Consider the following 23323-nt stretch of genomic DNA (forward strand, 5'->3'; position numbering starts at 1 on the left):
GCGAGCCAAGTCAGACGGTAACGTGCTCCGACCGACCGCGCTCATGTGACGCGGGTCCGCCCATCGCAGAATGAAGTGCCTGTGTCTATTTGTGCTGTTTCTGTGTTTGAGGTGTGAAGCCGCTGGAACCAACAAGCCCCGGCGAGGACGCGGCAGTATGTGGTGGTGAGTGATTTTTCATATATTTTTTTATAATACGTCCTTAACACGTTAGTTTTAGTGTCACTTATTCTGTTTACTATTACTGTTGTTGTTACTGCGTTCATTTTTATTAAACCTCCATAAACTAAAGAAATTAACATAAAACGTAATGTACTCGCGACCTAATAATTGTAATGCCCATTAATTTTCCTAAACTTACATTTAAGTCTATTGACTATCGTTTTGTATATACTACTTCACTTAAAAATCCTCCTTAACTCCCCTCCTTAGTGTAGAAATTAGCATAAGGCGTGATACACACACGACAAAATAATAAAATTTGCGACTCGAAGAACGAGCAATATTCTATGTAATAACTTAAATTATGACTGAAAATTCCCATTAATTGCTTTAATAAATGTTCTAGAACTAAAAATGTCTAGTTCATACAACTTTGTAGTAGATAGATAAGGACTTTCTAGCCAAAACATGAACGTAACAGGTAAACCCCCTCTAATGTTTATGTCAAAACATTTAGTTTATTTTTACTCTCATTATTTCCGCATACGATAAAATACTATACTTATTTGTATTACATAGTAAACGCTATGTTACAATATCCTTTATAAGTTGTTAATTAGCAAATCGTTAAAAAGGCGTAAACATACCAGTGTGAGACTCGAAGGCATATTAAAAGTCAATGTTGATTGCTTTAAGCATACTTCACAGATATAAAGTTTAATGTAAGCAACTTTAAAACTAGGAAATGAATTGGACGTTGATTAGGTATGTGGTGAGATTACAAGCGTAGTCTATTCAAGACAAACTTTTATATACTACATAAACATACACTTAAGTATGTATACAAAGTGAGTGATCATTGCCCTTTAAAAAGTGTTTAAATCCAATAATGGAGCAATAACTTGCAACATCTCGTAACTAGTACCTTTAACTATGTCAAAATTATTAATATTTGAAGATTATCAAATTCTGGTAAGATTGAGACTTAGCAAAATTTTACATAAGTAATCACACCACAATTTTACATCGAATATCTATTTTAATTACATTAAAGTTTCAATAATTTTATTTTCGTGCAATATTACTATAGTCATATCATACTTACTTACATGAAATCTTTAGGTCATTTAAACTAACGTCACTTCATCCTAACATCTCGAATCATCCCGGGACAAAACGTCTCCCGGGTGACGGAGTGTCAAGTGTATTTGCATACACTATCACTCGGCTCCTGGTATGCAACCCGCCTAATCCCTACGTCACAGAGTTTGGTCTCTATTAGAAATATAATTTTATTTATTTTATTGGAAAATAAGATGTACTTTGTATTTTATAGGTATAATATATTTAATCCAGAAATATGATTCCATTTATACGTAAAACTATACTAAACTTTGTGCTTAGTTCGTATTACTTGTTTTATATTTTCGTGTACTTAAATTAATATTTATAATTTGCGTTTGTTATATGTAAAAAATTTGTAAAAAAGAATTTATTAAAATGAATTTAAATCATTTAGTAAAAAGGATGCATCTTTGAATGGAAATTTTATATAGACTGCATAAAATATTTACCAAGGAGTAGCAATGAATACAGTGATATAAACTTCGTCCTTCGACATTGGAGGTCCGGATTCAAACCTAAAACATTTCGTAACCAAAACATCGAAAGTAAAAAGTTCCATTAAACCCTAAAATCTCAAAATCAGAGCATCGAGACCTTAAACATGCAATTCTGGTTAAAACACTTGTTAATAAAGATTTGAGATAAAATGATTGCGTCGCCCTCATAAATTTTGAACTAATTATTCAGCAAATGAAACCAGCCGTAAAATTAATAATGTGCCAAGTTATTTACTCGAAACTGAACGTAAACGTTTAATTTACGACCGTAATAAAATTATTCGCAGTACACATTTACCATTTAATACATTAAACTCAAAGGTGATGTAAGTTTACAATAAATAATATTATTTATGTAATATAAGCAACAAATTGACATGCAGTTTATCTAATGTAAAATGATTACTGTGACCCGTGGACTAACTAAATAATAGACCTAGATGACGACATTCACGGATATCTTGTGAAATATAACGAAGTTGGAATATAATAATATGTCTGTCTTACCGCACTTTTTAAATCAGAACTATAATATATTAAAACATTATCTTGTTTTAAGACATTAAGAAAAGATTGTAATTGAAAAGCTAATTATAATAATATGTTAAAACATTATTCTGTTTTAAAACGTAACAAAAGATTATAGTTGAACTACAATTAGCTATGACACTTTATAATTTTTAAATGCTTTCTACAAAATGCCCGACGGATTCTTAATATAAGCCTAAATCTTATTCATCTTAATAAAATTCAACTAATTTTTTTTTCATTACTTCTAAAAGCTTATCGAATATTAAATCGGCAGCGCTTTAATATCGCAAATCATTAATGATTAGTTGTTTTATTCTTACAAAGTGTAAAACAATCATAAGTGGCTGCCGTCGGTGACAACCGATCCATCATCACAACGTCCACGCATTTCAACATAATACTTTAATCTTTTAAAATCAAAGCACTGTTTTAATTTATTAGCATATCTTAACCACGCAAATAAATCAAAAAGTTAATTAATCAATTTTATTCATAACACAATGGTTCGCTATCATTGGGCGGTCCACAATAAAATTCTACTAAATATTTAAATATGGAAAACAAGATTTTATTGATATTGAAGTAAAATAAATTATTTTTACATCGTATAATATTTTTATAAGCCGCCTCTATATATTTGAAGGCGATAAAACTTATCATTCTCTATCAACAGGTCGACGGTAGCGCGTGCTCATTTCGTTATACAAATACACTTTTACTTGTTTGTATAATTAGGTGATTATACGTATAATAAGGTAGGTTTTAGTTATTATAAGTTATACATCGATCACTGCGCGCCGAGACACAGACCGCCGGCCGCCGGTCGACATAAAGCCGTCGGAAAGTGTTCGTTTATATAGATTGATGAAATTAAATTTAATTACCCTTGTCAGATGCTATCCTTTCATAATTAACTACAATTAATTAATGAAATTTATTTTATATAATATCAGATTGTGTTTATATTTTATTTTATCATTAACGCTTCTTCTATGACATTTACAAGTTTAAAAAATGTGGCGACATTTTCTTAAGTTTAGTTTACAAATTTATTCTTAATTATTTATTGATACAATACAAAAGGTTTTATTAATGAACCCACAAATAAACGAAGTTTGAATATAAACATTGAAAGCAGGATTCTTTATTAGTTTAAGTAACTTATGTCGCGAAGCACATCCTTCTCGAGGCCCCAAAATAAAAAGTGTTTGAAACAAAAAATTGGCACAGCACCTAATTCTTATTCATCAGTTGTAGTCCATATTACATTACGTTCGGAATCGCGTGCAGCGTCACGATAGCGCTGATAAAGGTGACCAGTGTAAAAAGATACCTTGTCTTTCAAACCAACCGTTTAAGTTGTACAAAATCTTCGAGTATTTAAGATGGAGAGGGCTCAACAAATATGGTTAAGCGACGCTGATATTTTGACGCCTCGTAAGACGCCAACAAATTAAATAATAAGGACTAATTCTGTATGCGGGATGCGTGCCACGAATCAAGCCATATGTACGTTTAAGGGGAGAACTGATAAACTCAAATTGCGACATTGATAACGTAATTGAATAAAACCCGCAATAAAAAGTTTAAAAAAGTAATCAAGTTGATCATCTCCACATAAATACTAGTTTTTCATACAACGGCTTATTAAAATAGGTAGCTAATTTGATATTATTGGGTATTAAAGCGATAATTAATTTACAAATTTCACGTAAAGTTATACTTGAATTAAAAATCTTTAAACTTTGTTGCGATACTTCTTAAAATTCTTAGCAATAGCAAGTAGCTTTTCGATATAACATTATATTTTGTTAAATCAAGCTATAAAGGTTAAATAGTTGCTATATAACCGAATATTTTTACAACTTACATGATCTTAGAAACAATATAGAATACTACTAGCTGACCCGGCAAACGTTGTGTTGCCGTATAAATAAAAAAAATGTTAAGGGTGAACAACCCTTATCACTTTTGGTATTAAAAATAGATAGTAGCCGATTCTCAGACCTACTGAATATGCATATAAAATGTGGTGAAAATCGGTAAAGCCGTTTCGGAGGAGTACGGTAACTAACATTGTGTCACGAGAATTTTATATATGAGATATACCGTGGAGTATATATCTTATGCATTCTAAAGTACTTGTAATTATATCTACAGTGCATAAGATAAATTATGTTAAGGATTATTTATATACAGCAATGTTAAGATTCATATACGGAAGGAGAATTCCTTTTAACTACCTGTCAGATGGCCGCATTACTTATAGTGCAATATTATATACGAGTATATCGTGCAATATATTTAAACTTTTATATATTTTTTATAACTTGATATATCGATTAGCCAGGCGGGATTTGGGCTGATGGAAGGAAACCACCGTCGTCATGTAGTAAGAATAATAAAATGTTTCTGAAGAATCTCAGATCCGGAGAATTTTGGATTAAGAATCTCTTAATCTGAGATTCTCCGGAATTATAAGCGCTAGCAGCTTTCAAATTTTCGGTACAAAACCGCTATACGAAAAGCAAACAGCTATCGTTCATACTTTGCAACGGTTTACGGTTTGATGCAAACGCACATTAGAGTTGCCCAATACGTGTACTATTAGTTTGCGGATCCAAAGAGACGAAATCGTCCGTGTAGAATGGTTCTTAATTACCCGAATAGCCAGGTCCCACCAAAGACAATATTTACTATTTTGTCACATTCACACAATCTTTATCGTTGTACAAACTTCACGTTTACATGTGAAAGCTATTCATGATTTTTTCCCGAGGACCCCGTGTCTCGTATTTGGTTTCCTACCAGAGTGACAAGTGTAAAGGACTTTACATACGGACGGACAAACAAGCCTTGGTATTGTTTTAAATGACTTATCGCTGTAAAGGAACGTCACGACTGCGGCAAATAATTGTAATCAATTATATTGAAATGTATAATTGATTGAAGTTACGAGTGTGTAATTAATTTAGTGTTTTATTTATGATTGACATAAATATAATTGTATTTGTTAATGTCAATTGTTTCGATGCATTTAAAGTTATAAAGTGTAAATTTATTTAAACTTTATATTTACATTTATATTCTATTTACTTACTCTAATTTTATTCAATTAAAATTTTGTCGCACTTTAAAGGTTGTTTTTAAATAATAATTATTTGAGCTATATACATTTACAGTTATTTCATTCTAAACGCTCTTACGTCTTATTAAGACTCATCTACATTAAACGTTTCAAATAAAACTAAAGACCCTTAGTTCACTTGAGCCTTTTAAGAAGGTACACTAAAAACATATCATAGTTTAAGAGCATTACAAAGCGAGAAACGTTGTCGCGGCGTCTCCATGAATTCTCGAAGGAAATGAGAATTTCCAACGAACACGTTCATATTTACGTAACACTTGACTACAAAGAAAGGCAAATAGAGAAGTAATACGATTTCCAACGTGCCGAGAGTGCATCAAGTTTTTGTACCGGAGCCTAATACATTGAAGCGGTTAAAAATGAGTTGGGACGCGTCCATCGCTAGTTTTTAACTGGAGTATTAGAGAAAGTGTTAAAGTAGCGAGCGTTGTATTGTTATTTTTTTTGAAGTTGGAATGTTTTTTGTGGGATCCATCGGGACCGGAGAAGTTCCGAGCAGAGTCAACAGGCCGAGATCTCGATCGTCGCTGTTTACTCACTCAGTCCTCAAGGATTAATGCGCGACGCAAATATTTATCTAAACGTCTGCGGATTGACAGTTCAGTCGTCAATTGTTTGTTGTCTTTGCCTTCTCAAATGAGCATTTCATTTCGAGTTGCACCCATTGCCTTAAGTGGCGTTTGGGCTCTGTTTATATTATTTTTTTCCAAGTTCCCAGCTCTTGTGGCTGGTATTGTGTGGTTTTGCGACAAAAGTCGATCTCGGTTAATGTGAGAACTGTAACGCCGTTTGGTGTCATGTTTTTATAAATTTTGATTCAGCTTACTTATACAAAAACTTGTTTGAAATTGAATAGTGAATTGAATTCAATTGAATACTAAATTGTATGCGTACCTACTTTTAATACTATCCTGTTGTTGATCACGGAGCTTCATTCATAATAAGAAACACCTTTCATTTTATATAAATTATTAAAACAGATAAACTTAGGTATTAATAAAATATTTATTGTATTACGTAGACTTTTTCCAAATTTCCTTTGACACTTTATCAATATAAGTTTTCTAAATTTATATTCTGTATCAAAGTATCAAGTATCCAAGTTCAAAGTATTTTTTCTTTCAGGGGCATAGCAAAAGCCGGCGAGCCGAACAATCTGTCACCCCTATCACCCGGGGTGCTGTACATGGACCCAGCGGTGCACGCGACCCTCAGACGCAAGCAGCGGCGACTGGCGCGCGAGAATCCCGGGGTCCTCGCAGCCGTCGCCAAGGGAGCCAGCATGGCCGTCGCAGAGTGCCAACACCAGTTCAAGTACAGGAGATGGAACTGCTCAACGAGAAACTTCCTCAGAGGGAAGAACTTGTTCGGCAAGATTGTTGACAGAGGTCAGTTCATAATTTATTTGAAAGTGAGAGTCGATCTATGCATATTAAATCGTATGCTTTTTAAGTCAAAACCACTTTAGAACGGCCAATGACATATTTAAAATATTTTTTAAATGTGCTATATAAAAATGTATTAAATCGGTCAAGTTTTTAATTAAACAATGTATTCTCCCATCGTAGAAATATAAATAAAATCAAACTTTAAATTACAAAATAATTTTGAATAGCTTCACAATAGTTGATACAGTTTATTTATTACTTTTTATAACTATACAATTAGGTTTATATAAAATATTTGTCCACAAAAAATCTAATTTGTCATAACTGACCTTTGGTGATCAACTGAGCCACACAAAACCAATATTCAAATTTATTATAATAAATTGCATACCCGTTAAATTAATTACGAATAAATTCTGATAAAGACTGACAACTTAATGCCCAAAGCGCGATTATCCTCTCGCCAATAAATAAAAAAACAAAAGTTTTTAAATAGCGAATACGAACACGCGACATTTGTTTGTTCATTTCGAGACAAAGCGAACAAAACGTTAAAAAGACGTTAAGAAGATAAGCGTAAACTCGAATACCAAGGAAACAGATTACAAACCATTGAGTCGTTTAATATTCGAGTTTTTAAGCGATCGAAATTTTGCCGGATCTAAAAATCGTTAAAAACACAAAGACACAAAAAGCGAACCTTTTTGTGCACAAGCCCCTAATCCCAGTTATAAAGAGTGGCTACAAATTAAGTGATATCTTTAGTTGGCAACCCTTTTAAAAGATGTTATCTGTATTCAACGGGAGGGTAGCGCGTCGGGGGCACATATAAAGGGCTCATCAAGATAAAACATCCCGGATCAATTACATGCGGCCGAGTGACGTTCCAATTCCCGTTTGTCGATAACTCGTCTCGCTCTCTTTTTTTTTCTCTTTTTTTTAATTCAAATCGAGAATGCTTTATATGCGTTTAAAATCGAATAATCGTTGTTTTCGTGAGCTACACTAACAATGCGAATTATTGATTGAAATCTCCATCCGATTAATCACGCTTCGAATCTTTTGTGAGCATCCATTATGCTCCATACATCTATTTCGTAAAATCCACTAACACCAGTTCATCTATTTATCTTGATGATGTGAATAGATAAACGATAACAAAATATGATGGAAACTAATCTGTGTTAAGAACCGGAATAGTAATACTTGTCAAGTTATAACCAAATAAGTGCCCGCGATTTTATTTATATAGCTTTCTAAAAGTAAAATGTGTATTAGCATCGCTCCAGTAGTTCAAAATTGAACTCTGACATATAAATCTAAACTTGCTACTATTAATAACAGTAGGAACTATAACCTGCGTTGTACAACACTTTCTTAACATTTACAAAATTAGGTATGTAATATAGCAGACGAGATTAAATTCGTAAAAGGTGCACTTACGAAAATTAAAATGTTTACAACGGCACCATTAGCCGCTACGGTTATTTAACGCGATGTACTGTTGTACGCTATTGGGATAAGGTTAAAAACGGGATGGCAGTTATATTCGCGAGTGCCGAATTATTTTGGTGTCCGTCCGGCGCTGCCCTATCTCCGGTGTCCGATTTCGATGCTTTGTACGCGATACGCCTTATTATGAGTCTGCGAACATCTGGCCGTGCAGCGAGCATTATTCGCTATTATAGCAAAAAACAGCCAGTTTTGTAAATCAAATCTGTCTCGCGTTTTTTGTTTGCTAAACAAGATATGTTTCACGCGAGTTCAATGAACGAATGAGTGGAGTGATGGCGCAGTGGCAATAATTCCAGCTCTCATGCTGAATGTCCAGGTTCGGGATCCGAAACTGTTTTTTCCAAAATCGGTGGCATAATTTAAATTAACTTTTTGATAATGCTAATCCCCGGCAACCTACGTCTTATATTTGAGAATTTGATTACTTTAACCTCTTTTATTCTAAAAGGAGATAAGCAACAAATCAGGAACCAAATAATCAATGGAATAATAATAAGTGACCATCATTAGATGATGATGATGAATTTGCTTGACTGAAACTCTATTATGTCTGCAACTGAGAGAAGCCTAAAGTACACTGCTTCAAAGCAAATTGATAAGGAAAATAGGTCCATCTTTGATTAGGCCTCTATGCCTGTATTTTTTGAACTACCAATGATAACTGGAATCGAAGGTTACCATGCCTTCCAGAGCACGGAATAGGCACTTGTAGGTATTATACCTACAAGTTCAATGAACCTCTGAAATCAATGTTTTTAAACGCAGATTGGTAACGTGTAATAATAGAAAGCTTTCCTAAGATCGAAGTTCAGGAACTGCATTAGGTGGGTTATCTTCGAAATTAAGAGCGTTCCTATCTCTGCTGCGTTCGATCTCGAATTGGGAGATATCGGGATGCGTTGGAGTGGCTGGACCGGTTATTGACCCGTTTCTGTTAATCGATTACTTTGTTTAGTTAAAAATAGTCTCAAATTTCCCATTTCGTCACATTTTGTGATGTGTTTTCGTAGGTCTTTATTTGTCCTAAATCTGTATATTTGATGGTGATTTTGTCTCATTAGATACCTTTCTGTTATAGTTCTACATCGATCGATCTAAATTTAGCTGATTACAATTTATTAGGGAATAGGTAAATTTTGAAGAGCGTTTTTAGTAATACATTTTCAAATTTTAGATTAGACGTCGGCCGAATCGAACCTAAAACTTTTATATAAAAGTTATAAAAAGCCGCGCAATGGTCACATATGGCAACCACTGTGCAGCGGGCGTCAGTGCACATTTGATATTTAGATAATGGCTCAAGATGAGGCCACTCGCTTAAAAATGTCAAACAAAACCATAAGATATCGGGTTTAAATTTTAATATCTCCTAATTGAGTGAAATCATTACCCATTCATACATTAAAACAATGAAAAAGGAAAACGGTCATTCGGAGGTTGTTTTAAAGATTTACGAAGATAATACGAATAAGTGACGTAGTTGCTCTACCAATGCCGATTCTGGGTTTGATTCCTGGGAAGGAAATAATTTGAGCGTTCATTTTTGTTTAATTAGAACTGTTCTAATGTCTATTCCAGTTAATATTAAAATTAAACGTGATAAAGAATTTTCATTGCACTTTAATAAAAATAGTTACTATGATTAGATTTATGTATTTACACAACCTTAATGATGATTAAAAACTAGTTCACTTGAAACCAGTTAAAAGAACAAATTCTACTAACAACTTTATTCATCAATTAAAAAAACACGACATTCGGTACTAAAGAACAAAAAAAAACAACTTAAAGCGACTTAACGTTTCAATCAAATTATGTAATAGAACTCGTAGTAGAATTAAGCCACGGACGCGTGAACGAACAGGTAAATCAAAAGCATAATTTTCAAAACGATTAGCTCCGTCTTATTTATGTAAGCAGAATAACGTAAATTGCTGAGACAGAGCCAATTAAGGCGATAAACTTTGTTACACGTGAAACTAGTAATTAGTCAGTTAGATGAGTTTTGGGGTTCCGCTGATTGGTAGAAAACCATCGCTCTTTTATCTTGTTAATTAAAACGTTTATTAAATAAGATTTATTTGTAAATTGAATATTGTTTAATAAAATGTTCCAAGTAAATTAAAAGGTTAAGGAATTACAAATAAAGTAAAAAATAAAATATGTGTTACAATGTGTTACATTTTAGTTTTTAATACCTATAAATTGAACAAGCAAGAAAAACTACCTTGACAATAAAATAACTGTACAGAAAAAACTGTACTGATCATAATTCAAAGCCTACGGAACACTCGGAGATACCGGATTCAATTTTTTTGTATCAACTTTTTTGTAGGAGCGAGCACGGCGCTGACCAATAAAATAATTATACCCCGACAGTCGTGAATCGAAACGCCTAGAGCAAATATAAATATTGATATTTTATTCAAAGCACAAAAAAATATAAATCGAGCACCATTTTTCTAAATTAAACGCCAGATATAGCACGGGGATACCGTGGACCACCGTCGTAATAATTTCACAGGTCAAAAAGAGCAAAACACGTACAAAATTTATGTTATATGCGTGTGCATTTAGAGCATATTACTTTATTAAGGCAGCCAGGGCGGGCGAATCACGCGGCCCGATATTACAGGCCAGCCGCAAATATCTGCCGATAAACTTTTTAATACATTGCAATTACGTCCATTTGAGAAACTCATAAAAACGAACCGATCGCGGCGGGTGCCCGTCACAACGCTACTCATTAAAGAAAAAATCTATACTAATGAAAGGGTGAAGTGTCTGTCTGTAATCAAAATATCGAGCTTTGCATGATACCAAAACATTAATAGTTTTTAAATGTATTCTGTCTGTCTGTTACGAATTAATTTTGGTGAATACTGAACTGAATTACTTGGGCCATCAACTTTAGGATAGCGCACTTTATCGGATGTTTATCACGGAAATATTTAGGGAAAATATTTATTTTCTTGTGTAAAAATAAAAAAAACTGTGATGTGATACGCAAACAAAGCCGCGCGACAAACTTGTGAATATGAATTCCAAATCGACACACTTCATTAAGCCCAAATCTGAATAGGTCCTACATTATAATTACACTCCGGACCCACAAAGGCCCCCCGGATGGAACACGAATAATTACTAATATACACGTCGACACACCATTGACGTATTGACGCGACATCTTCATCTCTTTGTGGTGTAAACCTCAAGGATCGTATTAACACAAATGATGACAACGGCACAATAGTCCAGCTTTACGACGGGTCATTGTTGACCCGAGAATAGAAAAATATATGGGCCGGTGCCCCGCTGTGAGCCCTCCTGCGGTGTAGTTTAGCGATTCCACTGTAATCGTACACGCTCCACGGAAGCCACGTTTACACCTATCTCGACTCCTAATGGCAGGTAACTCGGCCAATAAAACGACCTTTCTCAAATATTTCCTGTTTTAAAGGTTTCGTGCCTCCAGATCCCAGCGACGTGGGTGGATTAAACGTATAAAATGATCCTCACCGAAAATAAAACGCATATAAAATGTCCTCGACGAAATATTTAATGCTCAATTAGATAAGCGTTTTGGGTTTTGTGGCGTTTGAATTGTTTTTGAGATACGAACGATTTGTGAAACTGAAAAAAGACGACCGATATCGCTCCGATGACCGCGAATACGCTGTCATTTTTACTCATCGATTCGGTCGTTCGAAATTCAAGATTGGTTTTATTGTTTATCCGGCTCGCTCGGGAAGGAATTATTTTCGGTGTTTTTTTCCTTAGTTTGAAAACAAATGTCTTTGTCCATTGTGAATGGGTGTCGGAGTGGTGGATGGTAGCGAGTGGTAGCCCCGAGCGCTTTGTGCCACTCACAATGAGTGATATATGAGCGACGTAATTTTGAATTGTCGCCTCGGAGCCTCCGGTCGGTTCAATGTGAAATTATCACTCGTACGTGGCATAACGAAAATGAATTATTGCTTTTTATTGCCCTATTCTTGATGCGCCTTTATAGCGAAATTACTTACCATTCAGCTGTTTCTGCTCATGACGGCTGGAGGCAAGTGTCATTGTTTTATTAGTAGAACTAATTAGTTTTATGGAGAGTAGAAATTCCCGTTTAGCTTCTTGTTCTGATCAAACAATAGCACTTAGTAGCTCCTAGATACAATATGTATTTACAAAAAATATTTGTATAAAAATTAAAAAGTTCCTAGCTGTCACTTATTGTTAGTTATCAAATCGAATGTGATGTAAATCAGAATGATATTAACTTTTGTTGTTAAAGATAAAACATCATTATGTTCTCGTAAAAGACAATATACCCACAGCAATAATGACTTCATCGCGCGCCGACCCTGATATGAAGATTTCTAAACCGGCCAAACACCGTATTATAAAACGGGTGATTTATGGTTGTTTTGAGTAATTACGTCTCATCAAATTTGAATAACGCGGTACCATAAATAATGTGTTACAAGCGACGCGACGCGCAAATCCGTCATAAGTCAATCCTTCACACTAATCTCATCGAAACACCTCGTGACGACTTAATGCGGAGTACATTTAATTAGTACATTAATATCGTATTATTTAATAGGCTCTCCGGCCAGGTGTTCGTCAAATGTCAACAGTGATTAAGTTTACTTCACGGGACCGTCGGATTTACGAGTTTTTGACTTTTATAAATTCTCATCGCCTCGCCTTAACTGCTCAGGGATGTTATGGAGCTCTGTAACGTTAACCGAAACTATCGGATATCCGAAACTGAAACCCAATCTGTATAAACGTTTCGAATAATTGAATATAAGGGCGGAGTCTAACTGAAACAACATTAAGATAAGCTTTTGTTCGACCAAGCAAAAGCTGTACAATTATCTACTTTATAAATAAAATTAAATCTATATATATTTATATTTTCTACTCCTTCATATTCTAATGTCCGTAACCGGTAAGTATCGAATAATGCCAAATACATAATTCTACGTATCTGAAACCAAAGCAATATTTCCATATATATTGATATCCAGATCCGAACCTTCGTATCCATACCATCACTAGCCAATCCTCGGTCGAAATTACTGCTCGGTGCTCGCGTTGTAAACCGACTTCGGGACCATTTATTATCCGCACAGATAATCCACCGACAGCACTTTATTATCAGTTATAATAATAATTTACTTTTATAGATTCACATTACTCATGTTTGTTCTTATTTGACTGCGCCTGATGCGGTGCAATCGGCTCAATAAAATAATAGCGCGCCTTAATTATAAACGGTTCATATTGAGCGACCTACAAGATCGACTGAATTGTTCTTTGAAGATTTTTTCGACCTAGGTATAAGATGCTAGTTGGTAAAAAAATCTCTCTAAAATACTCTGGTACACTTAAAAGGCATGTCCGAATATGAAATTGATTTTCACTCGAGTGTGAAACACTTTGCCTTTGAACTTTAAAATCTTTAGACTTCTGTTGGCTACTGGAAAGTAATAGATTAATAGCATTTTAACGTCATGATAGATCCAAGATAAACGCTGTTTGGGCAGCTAATTAGTCGCATAGGTATTTCCATCTTATCCGATGCTCCGTGACTAATGCGACTGAACGCGACGCTCCAAGTCCTTACATCTGTCATAATTTTTCTACGTCACGATTTATTCGCAAAACGCGACAATCCGCTTTGTCCGAGGAAATCGATGGCCGTGCTGCCGGCGAAATAAATTACTGATTTATTTATAGTTATTATTATAAATTCGTCTTAGAACTAAACGAACTCTCTGCTACGTAAACGAGTTATGAATCATCGCGACCATAGACGAACCAATTAAACCGACCAGTTACTGTTTACATTCCTAATTGGTGTCCCGTTATGTCACCGACGTTGTATAAAATCTCAGCGGGCAGATGTCCGGTGGCCAGATGTGTCAGGTCTGCGTTATGGCGACTCGTTCCCAGCACGTGGAGCCACCTGGCGGCGCCCCGCAGCCAGGTTGACTCATCTGACGAACATTAGGCAGTTTACATACAAGCGATTTTCCAGCGTTTTCATTGACTTAATGATACCTATAGCCGTGATGTCGCTTCTGCGGAATAAACACAACGGAGTCGCCGTGGTAGTGTCGAAATAATTTTCTTTTGAAAATAATTACGCTAATAATAATAATTTTCTTAATAAAAATTCATATTAAATTATTTATAATATATTCAATCATATGCAAGCTGCAACTGTTCTGTATCGATAAAGAAAATCGAATCAAATCGCAGCTTTGTCTACGGCCAGAAATCGCTCATGTGAACGGTTCCTTACACTGACGACTATTAAACCTACGAGCCCAGATACGTGGGGAAGCTGTCGCAACGCGCGCCGCCGACCCACGACTTTCCACTACATCAACTTGTGGATTAGCTGAAACCAATCGGGATAATATATGGGCATTATTTACGCCATGTTTAATTGGCGAAGGATTATCATATTAATACAATAAAGAGGTAGATTTTATTCTTAATATATGTCAGATGAACATTAAGTAGATTCACTTCTACATAATTAATTATGTTAACAAATATAGGATAGCTATAAAACATATTTGTCGTATCTACTTAAAAAAAATGCTTAATATACTTTGTTGATGTAATAATAAAGTGTTGTGGAGCTGATCTCATAATGGAGTAAGGAGGTGGATAGGGAACTCTTCGATAGCTATTAGCAAACCCCTCAAGTTTGGGTTCTTTTGGTTTGTTTCGATAAGTACAATTTATTTGACTTAGTGTCACGAGTTCACGAGAGAAAGATGATGGAGCTGAAGTGATATATTCAAAAACGTCTGTTTTTGCAACTATGTTATGAATTATACGTACAAATAAGATTACATTTCTACGTGAGATTGGACATAGGTACGTTGCTACCCTTGAGATTTAAGTTCGCATACGTCGTATAAGCGTCTCTCCCTTACACCCTCAAACCAGAACAGCTGCCCATCAGAGATGGAATTACTAAGGCCAATAAGATTCAACACAAATGCATCCGCGGTACACAGTTAGTTTGTTATAGTTATGCGAGCCAACGTTCCAACTCATTACGGAGATGGATGCCACCGCGGCATCGCATTCGTATACCTTGAATTAATTTCGTCCGAGCACTGAACGATCGCGAAATTGACATTAAAATTCCCAGTGGAACGTCTAAAGTAATTGCTGAATAAAATACTTTTGTGTAACATCCCAAAGGGAAACAAAAAGCGAGTCCGGAGCGGGTTGTTCGTAATTTATATCTGTGCACGATGACAACTCAATAAAAAAATGATTTCATTTGCTTATTGAGTCCTTAATAACGACGGCGCTCGGCTGCGCTCGTTCCACGTACACGAATGATAAAATTAAGATGTCTGTCCGTGATTTTAAGCCATTTTTAAGGTATTTCTTATTTGTGACACCTGAATGCAAATACTGTCTTTTGTTCTTTAAATGTAAAACACGTTTTGCTAATTTTCAAATATCAAAAATTAATGAGCCTTTTCGAAAAGATAGAGTTCAACGTCTACGCTTTGTCATAAAAATTATCTAAGAAACCGAAGGTCCTGTAAAATTTAAAAGAATTGTATGACCAACGCCGCGCGTCGAGACTCGTCTTATTTATAAATAATAAATACCCGTTCATTATTATTTTTACATGCAGGCCCTTTCGATTCTGTTATAGGGTCGTGTGAGGCCGGAAGCCCACCAAGGGCGTATGAATGTAATCACAAATGAATAGCATTAGACAGAGATGTATGAAGTACCTTATACCTTCATAATACGGGTATGTCCAGTATTAAGCCCTTTGCTTACGTAGCAACTAGAAATCCCTTATGGATTTAATATGTGGTGTTTTAATTAAAACATTTGAATACACATTCAGATAAATAACATATTATGTTATAATAATATATCGGTTCTGCATTTATTTGGCGACCTCCCAGGTTTTTTAAATGTACTGCGAATAAATGTTTATTTGATTTTTAGCCCACGGCCAAGCCCTCGATATTATTTATCGAGTCGATTGCTCCAAATATTACCTGATTATATTATGCCATCTTATAATTATTACCTGCTATTCCTGTAGCAGTATTCAGCTAAAGAAACTCAATAACCTATTTTAAAACGGACTTAAATTAACATACTAAAATAATGTTAATTTATTTTAACTCCTATTTTATTGATTGATATCTCCTACCATTATTTATATAGCATTGACAGATATATTTCAGGAAATTACTAATTGCATGTACCAAAAAAAAACATAAAAATATTTTCGATTATCTGCGACAGGCGACCGAGCGACTTTCGTTTTTACGTTTTTCAACGAATTCCATCAGAGCTTTGCCGTGTGAGCTTTTAATGTAAAGCTACGTATAATAGCGTTATTAATAAAGTTAAACCGTAAGATTACAATGTCTAGTCATGTATTAATAACGAGATGATGTCCAAACGCCACGGGAAGTTTACGCATAGTTTTAATTAATGCAAATTTAATCGTGTTTTACACAATTTGTAACGATAGCTTTTGTTAGCTTGTGCGTTCGCGATTTTATCTGTTTAGCTTTAGATGTTGCAGAATGTGATGAAATAAATAAAATGTATTCAATTTTCAAAAACACTATATCATGTAATTTGTACTAGTAGTCTAACGTTTTGTCTTAGCCAACAATTTAAAATTAGGTAATTCCTAACTCACCCTTTTAAATATGTTATGAATATTTATCTTACACATTAAAATGCAATCATTTTAAAACACAAAAGTAAAAAAATATATTCGTATTTTATAATATAAATAGATACATTTTCATGTTAAAATATCGTATTTTGACGATATGTCAGGCCATTATTTTAAATCGAAATAAATTATATCTATTAATAAGCATTACATACTTATATCACAATGTTCATTTTTTGAGTGACACTAATACATAATTAAAACATACGTTATCGAAACGTATCATACCCGTTTGAGTAGACAAAGCATCATATCGATATTAATCGTTAAAATGTACACGGGCTATTAAATCGATATTAACGGAACGATTCGACGCGCGCACCAGTACCACTTGTAATGATCAAATTTATAATCTCTCGGGTAGGTAAGATTACTTCTTTTATTTTGTATCGACGAGTAAACCCTCTCTCTTTTAATTGTATTTTATGAGTATTTGATTCTAATGCTGGGCCATTAATTATTTATAGTATTCGATACGGGACGCATCGATTTATGTATTCGTCCGTATGCGATATATCGATATTTGTGTTCGATATTTTGTTGATTAGCGATGATAGCAAGGATTATAACGTATTTAATAAAACTTCACACATTGTAAGGCTCCGTTATTTTTATTTTATCAAAAATCAATTAAAAACCTTGAAAACAATCTGTCGAATAGTAATTCAAGGTTCTAGAATGCACAAAATTTATAGAATCCGCGTCAGAGATAGCGTCCATTACAACTAGCGCATTTTAAATTGTTAGTGTGCTACAGTCAAATTACTCATATTTTTATGTACCTTACTTATATACTAATATACCTTACTTATATACTATTCCCTTCCGTAATTAAATTACAACACTGAACCGCTACCAAAAATTTCGTTGCGGGGTGTCCCTTATATTTCAAGCATGGAGCGCATTATATTTTGCGCAAATTAATTTGGAAGCCTTATCTACATATTTTCTATATTCTAAGTCACTAATCGTGGGGTACGAGGGTTCACCCGTTGCAATTTGATGAGCTCGGATGTTTTGCATTTCCAAGTTTTAATAGGTACTTAAAATATTATTGCAATGAGATTTTTGTTCGTTTTACCCTAAGCAATAATAAAATTGATTAAAACGGGTGCTCTGTATAATCGGAATTATAATTATAAAATATCGGTGATGACAGCACTGCCGTGAGCTCTTAATTTTTATAATCGAGGGTCCAGGTTCAAGTTCATGATTTTTCAGTCCGGTATAAATTATTTGATTTTAAAATAATTCATAACGTAATAATAGGATTTAACGTTTCACAACCTGTACTGGGCCAGTGTGGTGGAATATGGCCCAACTTCTGTCATATGACCTTTACCCAGTACGGGTACAGTATGGGACAACAATAAAAACAAAACCTACCAAACATATTAACGTGAGAAATACCATTAACTATTCATTCGTACCAAAAAAGAACAATATTTTGTGAATGGAAGTCAATATCTGTTTTTATATTATTATACCGAGCCAGTAATTCAGAGCTCTCGACATCTGGGTATAAAATATGACTTAATAAAAAGACAAATCTTATTTTAATACTTAATATCCTTATGCTGTTGCTTCTTACTTTTATCTACAGTTTTAAATGTTTATGGAGCTGATTTATAGGTGTAGTTTTGGATATGAAAATAAAAAGTTAATCTAGGCGTTTTGCATTTGTAACTTAGGTGTTTTAAATTTTGTATAAACTTTTATTTCGATTACAATAGATCCTACACCGAATTATTTAGTCCTTACAAGTCACAGAACAGAAGTTTTAAAGTCCCACAGGCGCAGTTGTAGCCTGAATCTGTGAAATAGCGCCAACATTACTGCTGTAAGGTAGTGATCAGTGTAGGGTTAGTACCTAACGTTGGAGTGCAGCAAACAAAATTTTATATTAGAAATAGTATCTTAGATATTCCGTTAAATTTGTACTAACATTTCTTTAGTTTTAACAATGTTTCGTTTGTTACAGGATGCCGCGAAACGGCTTTCATTTACGCTATAACAAGTGCGGGGGTGACCCACGCAGTGTCCCGAGCGTGTGCCGAGGGCTCTATCGAGTCCTGCACCTGTGACTACTCGCATGTCGACCGCGTGCCGCACCGGTCCCGCGCCGCAGCGGCAGCCAACGTCCGCGTATGGAAATGGGGCGGCTGCAGCGACAACATCGGCTTCGGATTCAGATTCAGCCGGGAATTCGTCGACACCGGCGAACGAGGGAAAACCCTCAGAGAAAAAATGAATCTCCACAACAACGAAGCGGGCAGAGCGGTAAGTTCTCAATTGGCACTATACCCGTCCTCGCCTCGTCCAATCACTTGACGTTAACGCTGTAAACAGCCATTAAATAAAACAATCGAGCTACCGACGAGACATGTCATCGCTCCGTGTTTACATTACCATTACGGGTGACGATCGATTGTCAGCCACTTGACATGTCGCTTAAGTCTAAAATTAATTATGCGTCAGGCGGCTCGGCCCATCGCGCGACGACTGCGCAACAAGCACCCATTCGTTGCGCTCGCGCATCTCCCTCCCACCGCACACCCACATTTGCATACCCACTGTCCGTTCCTTCCTAAAATTCATCAAAAAGGGACGTCGGGCGCCTCGAGCCACCCAAACGCGTCATTAACCTACGCGCTTAATTCCTGTCACGACGGACGCACTGGGTGTCCACCTGATGAATATTCACAACATTCCATCGATTGTTTAACACATATTTGGTCACCACGCCGTACAACACATTCGGCGATCTACATGTGAATGAAAAAAATTCCGTCGACCACTTTCTACGAAGCGCCTGCGCCCGAGGATAGGAAAATATTTACTGTCTCCATCCTCGCGTCATTTATCTACGTTCTAAGAATGATAAATGTCCCAAGAATATGATTTATGACCTGTCCACGCGCGGTGACGACCAGCCCACCTCCTCACGATTTGTAACAATTTGCTCGATCGTAAGATGCGATCGATGGAGTGCTCCGTAAAGATCATCGATCACTTGTATCGGAGCTTATCGAAGGAATTTAAAGATATTTGGACATCATTATAGACCTCCTCGCGCGATCGAATAAATTAACAGACCTTTAGGATGTTTTCATTTTATTAATTTTAATTTTCTTTCGCAGCATGTACAATCGGAGATGCGCCAAGAGTGCAAGTGCCACGGCATGTCTGGATCTTGCACGGTGAAGACCTGCTGGATGAGGTTGCCGAGTTTCCGGTCCGTGGGTGACTCGTTGAAGGACCGCTTCGACGGGGCCTCGCGGGTCATGATGCCCAACACGGACCTCGAAGCGCCCGTGCAGCGGAACGACGCGGCGCCGCACCGGGTACCACGACGAGATCGATATCGATTCCAACTGCGGCCCCACAACCCGGATCATAAGTCTCCGGGGGCCAAGGATCTCGTGTACCTGGAATCATCGCCAGGTTTCTGCGAAAAGAACCCGAGGCTCGGCATTCCTGGCACACACGGGCGCGCCTGCAATGACACGAGCATCGGTGTCGACGGCTGCGACCTGATGTGCTGCGGCCGCGGCTACAGGACCGAGACTATGTTCGTGGTGGAACGGTGCAACTGCACGTTCCACTGGTGTTGCGAAGTCAAGTGCAAACTGTGTAGCACAGAAAAAGTGGTTCACACATGTTTATAGACAAGTGAAGCGAACTCTGATGACGTGTACACATAATGTGATCAAAGAGAGAAACTCTCAGTGAACGGTTGTGAGTCGGACTCGAATGGACCTGTTTAAAAGTATTCGGAGGCAGATAACAGACGGTGTATATAATCGCTTCACTTTTTCTTCAATCGGAGTCGTCGAAATCGTAATTCATTTTGACTTATGTAAATAGTTCTGTATCGCTGTTTATTTCTTCTTCCTACACTTATAATTGATCCGGCGTGAAATTAAAATAAGCGGTTACTCGTCCGGTTAATTTATTTGGCTATTAAGTGCGAACATGTGATCTAGTAAAGTTATTTTTTGTGGACTCTGTCGTTGGGACACTAATGAGACCAGTTTAACGACGATTTATTTCTGTCAGGCTGTCATCCCTCGTTTGCAATCGGAATTGGGCTTATTGGTTTCCTTACGCGGCCAGGTGTATTTATTATAGATACCGTGCTTTCGCGTACCGTACCCGATAATTATAATTGACATTCCTTTGACAATACTTTAAGTGGTATTCCCTAATATCACTTCAAAGTTTAAATCTCTTTATCAATATTATACATGCTGTATAATGGTATATTTTGAACATAAATTTTCCGCTGTTTATAGACATCCGCATCGGGTCGGTCGCATTTACTGTTTTGAGACTCAAGAGCGAAATTATCTTGTAATTATATTTCTATATTAATTATTGAGCCGCTTTAATGGAAATTGGCGCTTAAGTGCATTTGCATAAAGCGTCTTCTTGGGTGTTCGGGAGGGGATGCTGCGTCCGGACCTTATCAGTGAATAAGTAGTGCCATCGTAAAAGTGTCCCACATTACGAGATAAACGCTCTCGAGAATTTTAATTAAATATTAAACGAATTAAATAATCAGTATTATACGTATAATATTGTGTACGTGCAGCGTCCGATATTCCGATAAAGGCACGTAAAGCCACATGACACTTGTACGTTTTAAGCATACGCTGGTATTATACCTGTCCATTACGTATAAAGCATGCATTATGTTATGTTTCCTGCCAACATATTTTTGTAAGATAGTCGCAAACTGTTGATTCGGAATACTTATTGCGAAACTAAATTGGAACCTTAATTCTGTACTAAGTTAAAGCATTAGGCTTCTTCCACACTTGGAAACTTTGTCCGAGAAATTTTTGCTCACTTTTTCTGACGCTGTCAGTAGATAAACGCATTCCACGTATTAACTAAGATATACAGATAAAAAGCAAAATGTCATCGGATAATATACTGTGGCGTTCACTTACCATATAATTACCGAACATTCCTTATTACATTTTTAATTTTATTTTTTGTATTAATGTCTGACATGTCCATTCAACAGTTTGCCGGTAAGAAAGAAGCTTTATTTATAAATATATATCAACATTAATGATATATCATATGTGATATAAAATAGTATAGCCTATAAGTATTGGTAGATAGTTTAATTCAACATCACCATGTATAAACAGCATTGAATAAGCTAACTCCACTAAATAAATGTATTAAATAACGTATTTTAATTAAGGTATTTATTAAATGTTGTGTTAAGTGCATATTTTATTTCACTTTTAAATTTCTTTTGATTGTTTCGAAGTGAAATAAGATTAGTTTTAGTTGTCCGATGTTTAAATAATCGGCGTTATTTTAAACCTATTTTGTGTTTAGTCCGAATTTGTGGACATAGACTTGATTGATTGGGACAAAATCTGAATGTATTTTGAAGTAAATGTTCTTACACGTCGGATGTATAAGACTGAGCAGTTTTATTCGTAGTTATAATATCCATGAGGATGTTCGCCATGTTTGAATTTTAGCGTGAATCGAATGTGATAAAAAGTATTTTAACGTATTTTAAAATCAAACCAGTGTTTCAAATTTGAAATTTAATCAGTGCCATTTGAACTTTTATTGATGACAGTATCCAGGTTTTATCAGTTATCTATTTTCGCCTAAATCAAATTGCCAATGCAAAATAATTTTATGCATGTAAATATTATGTTTATTCGATATTTTTATAAGTTATTTATGTGAATGTAGCATTTTAATTGTTAATTTTAGTTAACAGTACAATTGAAATCAGCTGAACTTATCTGAATCTCAAATCATATTATTGTATAGAGAATGTACCTTTTGAAATTATATTTCGTCCAGTGACCGCTTTTGGGGTGACATTATTGTAATGATATTGGTTGTACATTAGCAGTATCTATTTATGATTAAAATATTGATTAGTTGTTACTAAAAATACAAAATTTATCAAAAATTCAATCGTATTATTCTTTTCTACCATATTCCTCCCATACTTACATAACACAAATAATTTACTTTAATTTGTACAATATATTAAGGAACTAAACTGAATATATATGCGAAGTTCCTCATTATGTGATGAAACCTCATGATCACACGATCGTCAGTAGAATCAGATTAAACGATTTCTACACTCACAGCCCCACACTAGGATTCCCTGTGTCGTGGGTGCCATGGACACACACAGACAAATACACAAACA

General features: G+C 35.5%; 2 protein-coding genes across 2 annotated transcripts in view; both read left to right on the top strand.

Moving 5' to 3' along the window:
- Positions 1-23079, top strand: wg (Wnt family member 1 wingless). The gene is made up of 4 exons (XM_073081228.1): positions 1-165; positions 6589-6851; positions 19100-19398; positions 20259-23079. The coding sequence occupies exons 1-4, from the start codon at positions 71-73 to the stop codon at positions 20784-20786; spliced, it is 1185 nt and encodes a 394-aa protein (XP_072937329.1). The 5' UTR covers positions 1-70; the 3' UTR covers positions 20787-23079.
- The window catches only part of LOC140747851 (uncharacterized), an 8704-nt gene continuing 7516 nt past the window's right edge, over positions 22136-23323 (top strand). Inside the window, exon 1 of the mRNA XM_073080467.1 lies at positions 22136-22157. Within this exon, the coding sequence (XP_072936568.1) occupies positions 22136-22157 (22 nt within the window). The remainder of the gene's footprint in view (positions 22158-23323) is intronic.

The sequence above is a fragment of the Epargyreus clarus genome, unplaced genomic scaffold (genome assembly GCF_041222505.1).
Source record: "Epargyreus clarus isolate Ecla_fem2 unplaced genomic scaffold, WU_Ecla_fem_2.2 ptg000015l, whole genome shotgun sequence".
Taxonomy (NCBI): Eukaryota; Metazoa; Arthropoda; class Insecta; order Lepidoptera; family Hesperiidae; genus Epargyreus; species Epargyreus clarus.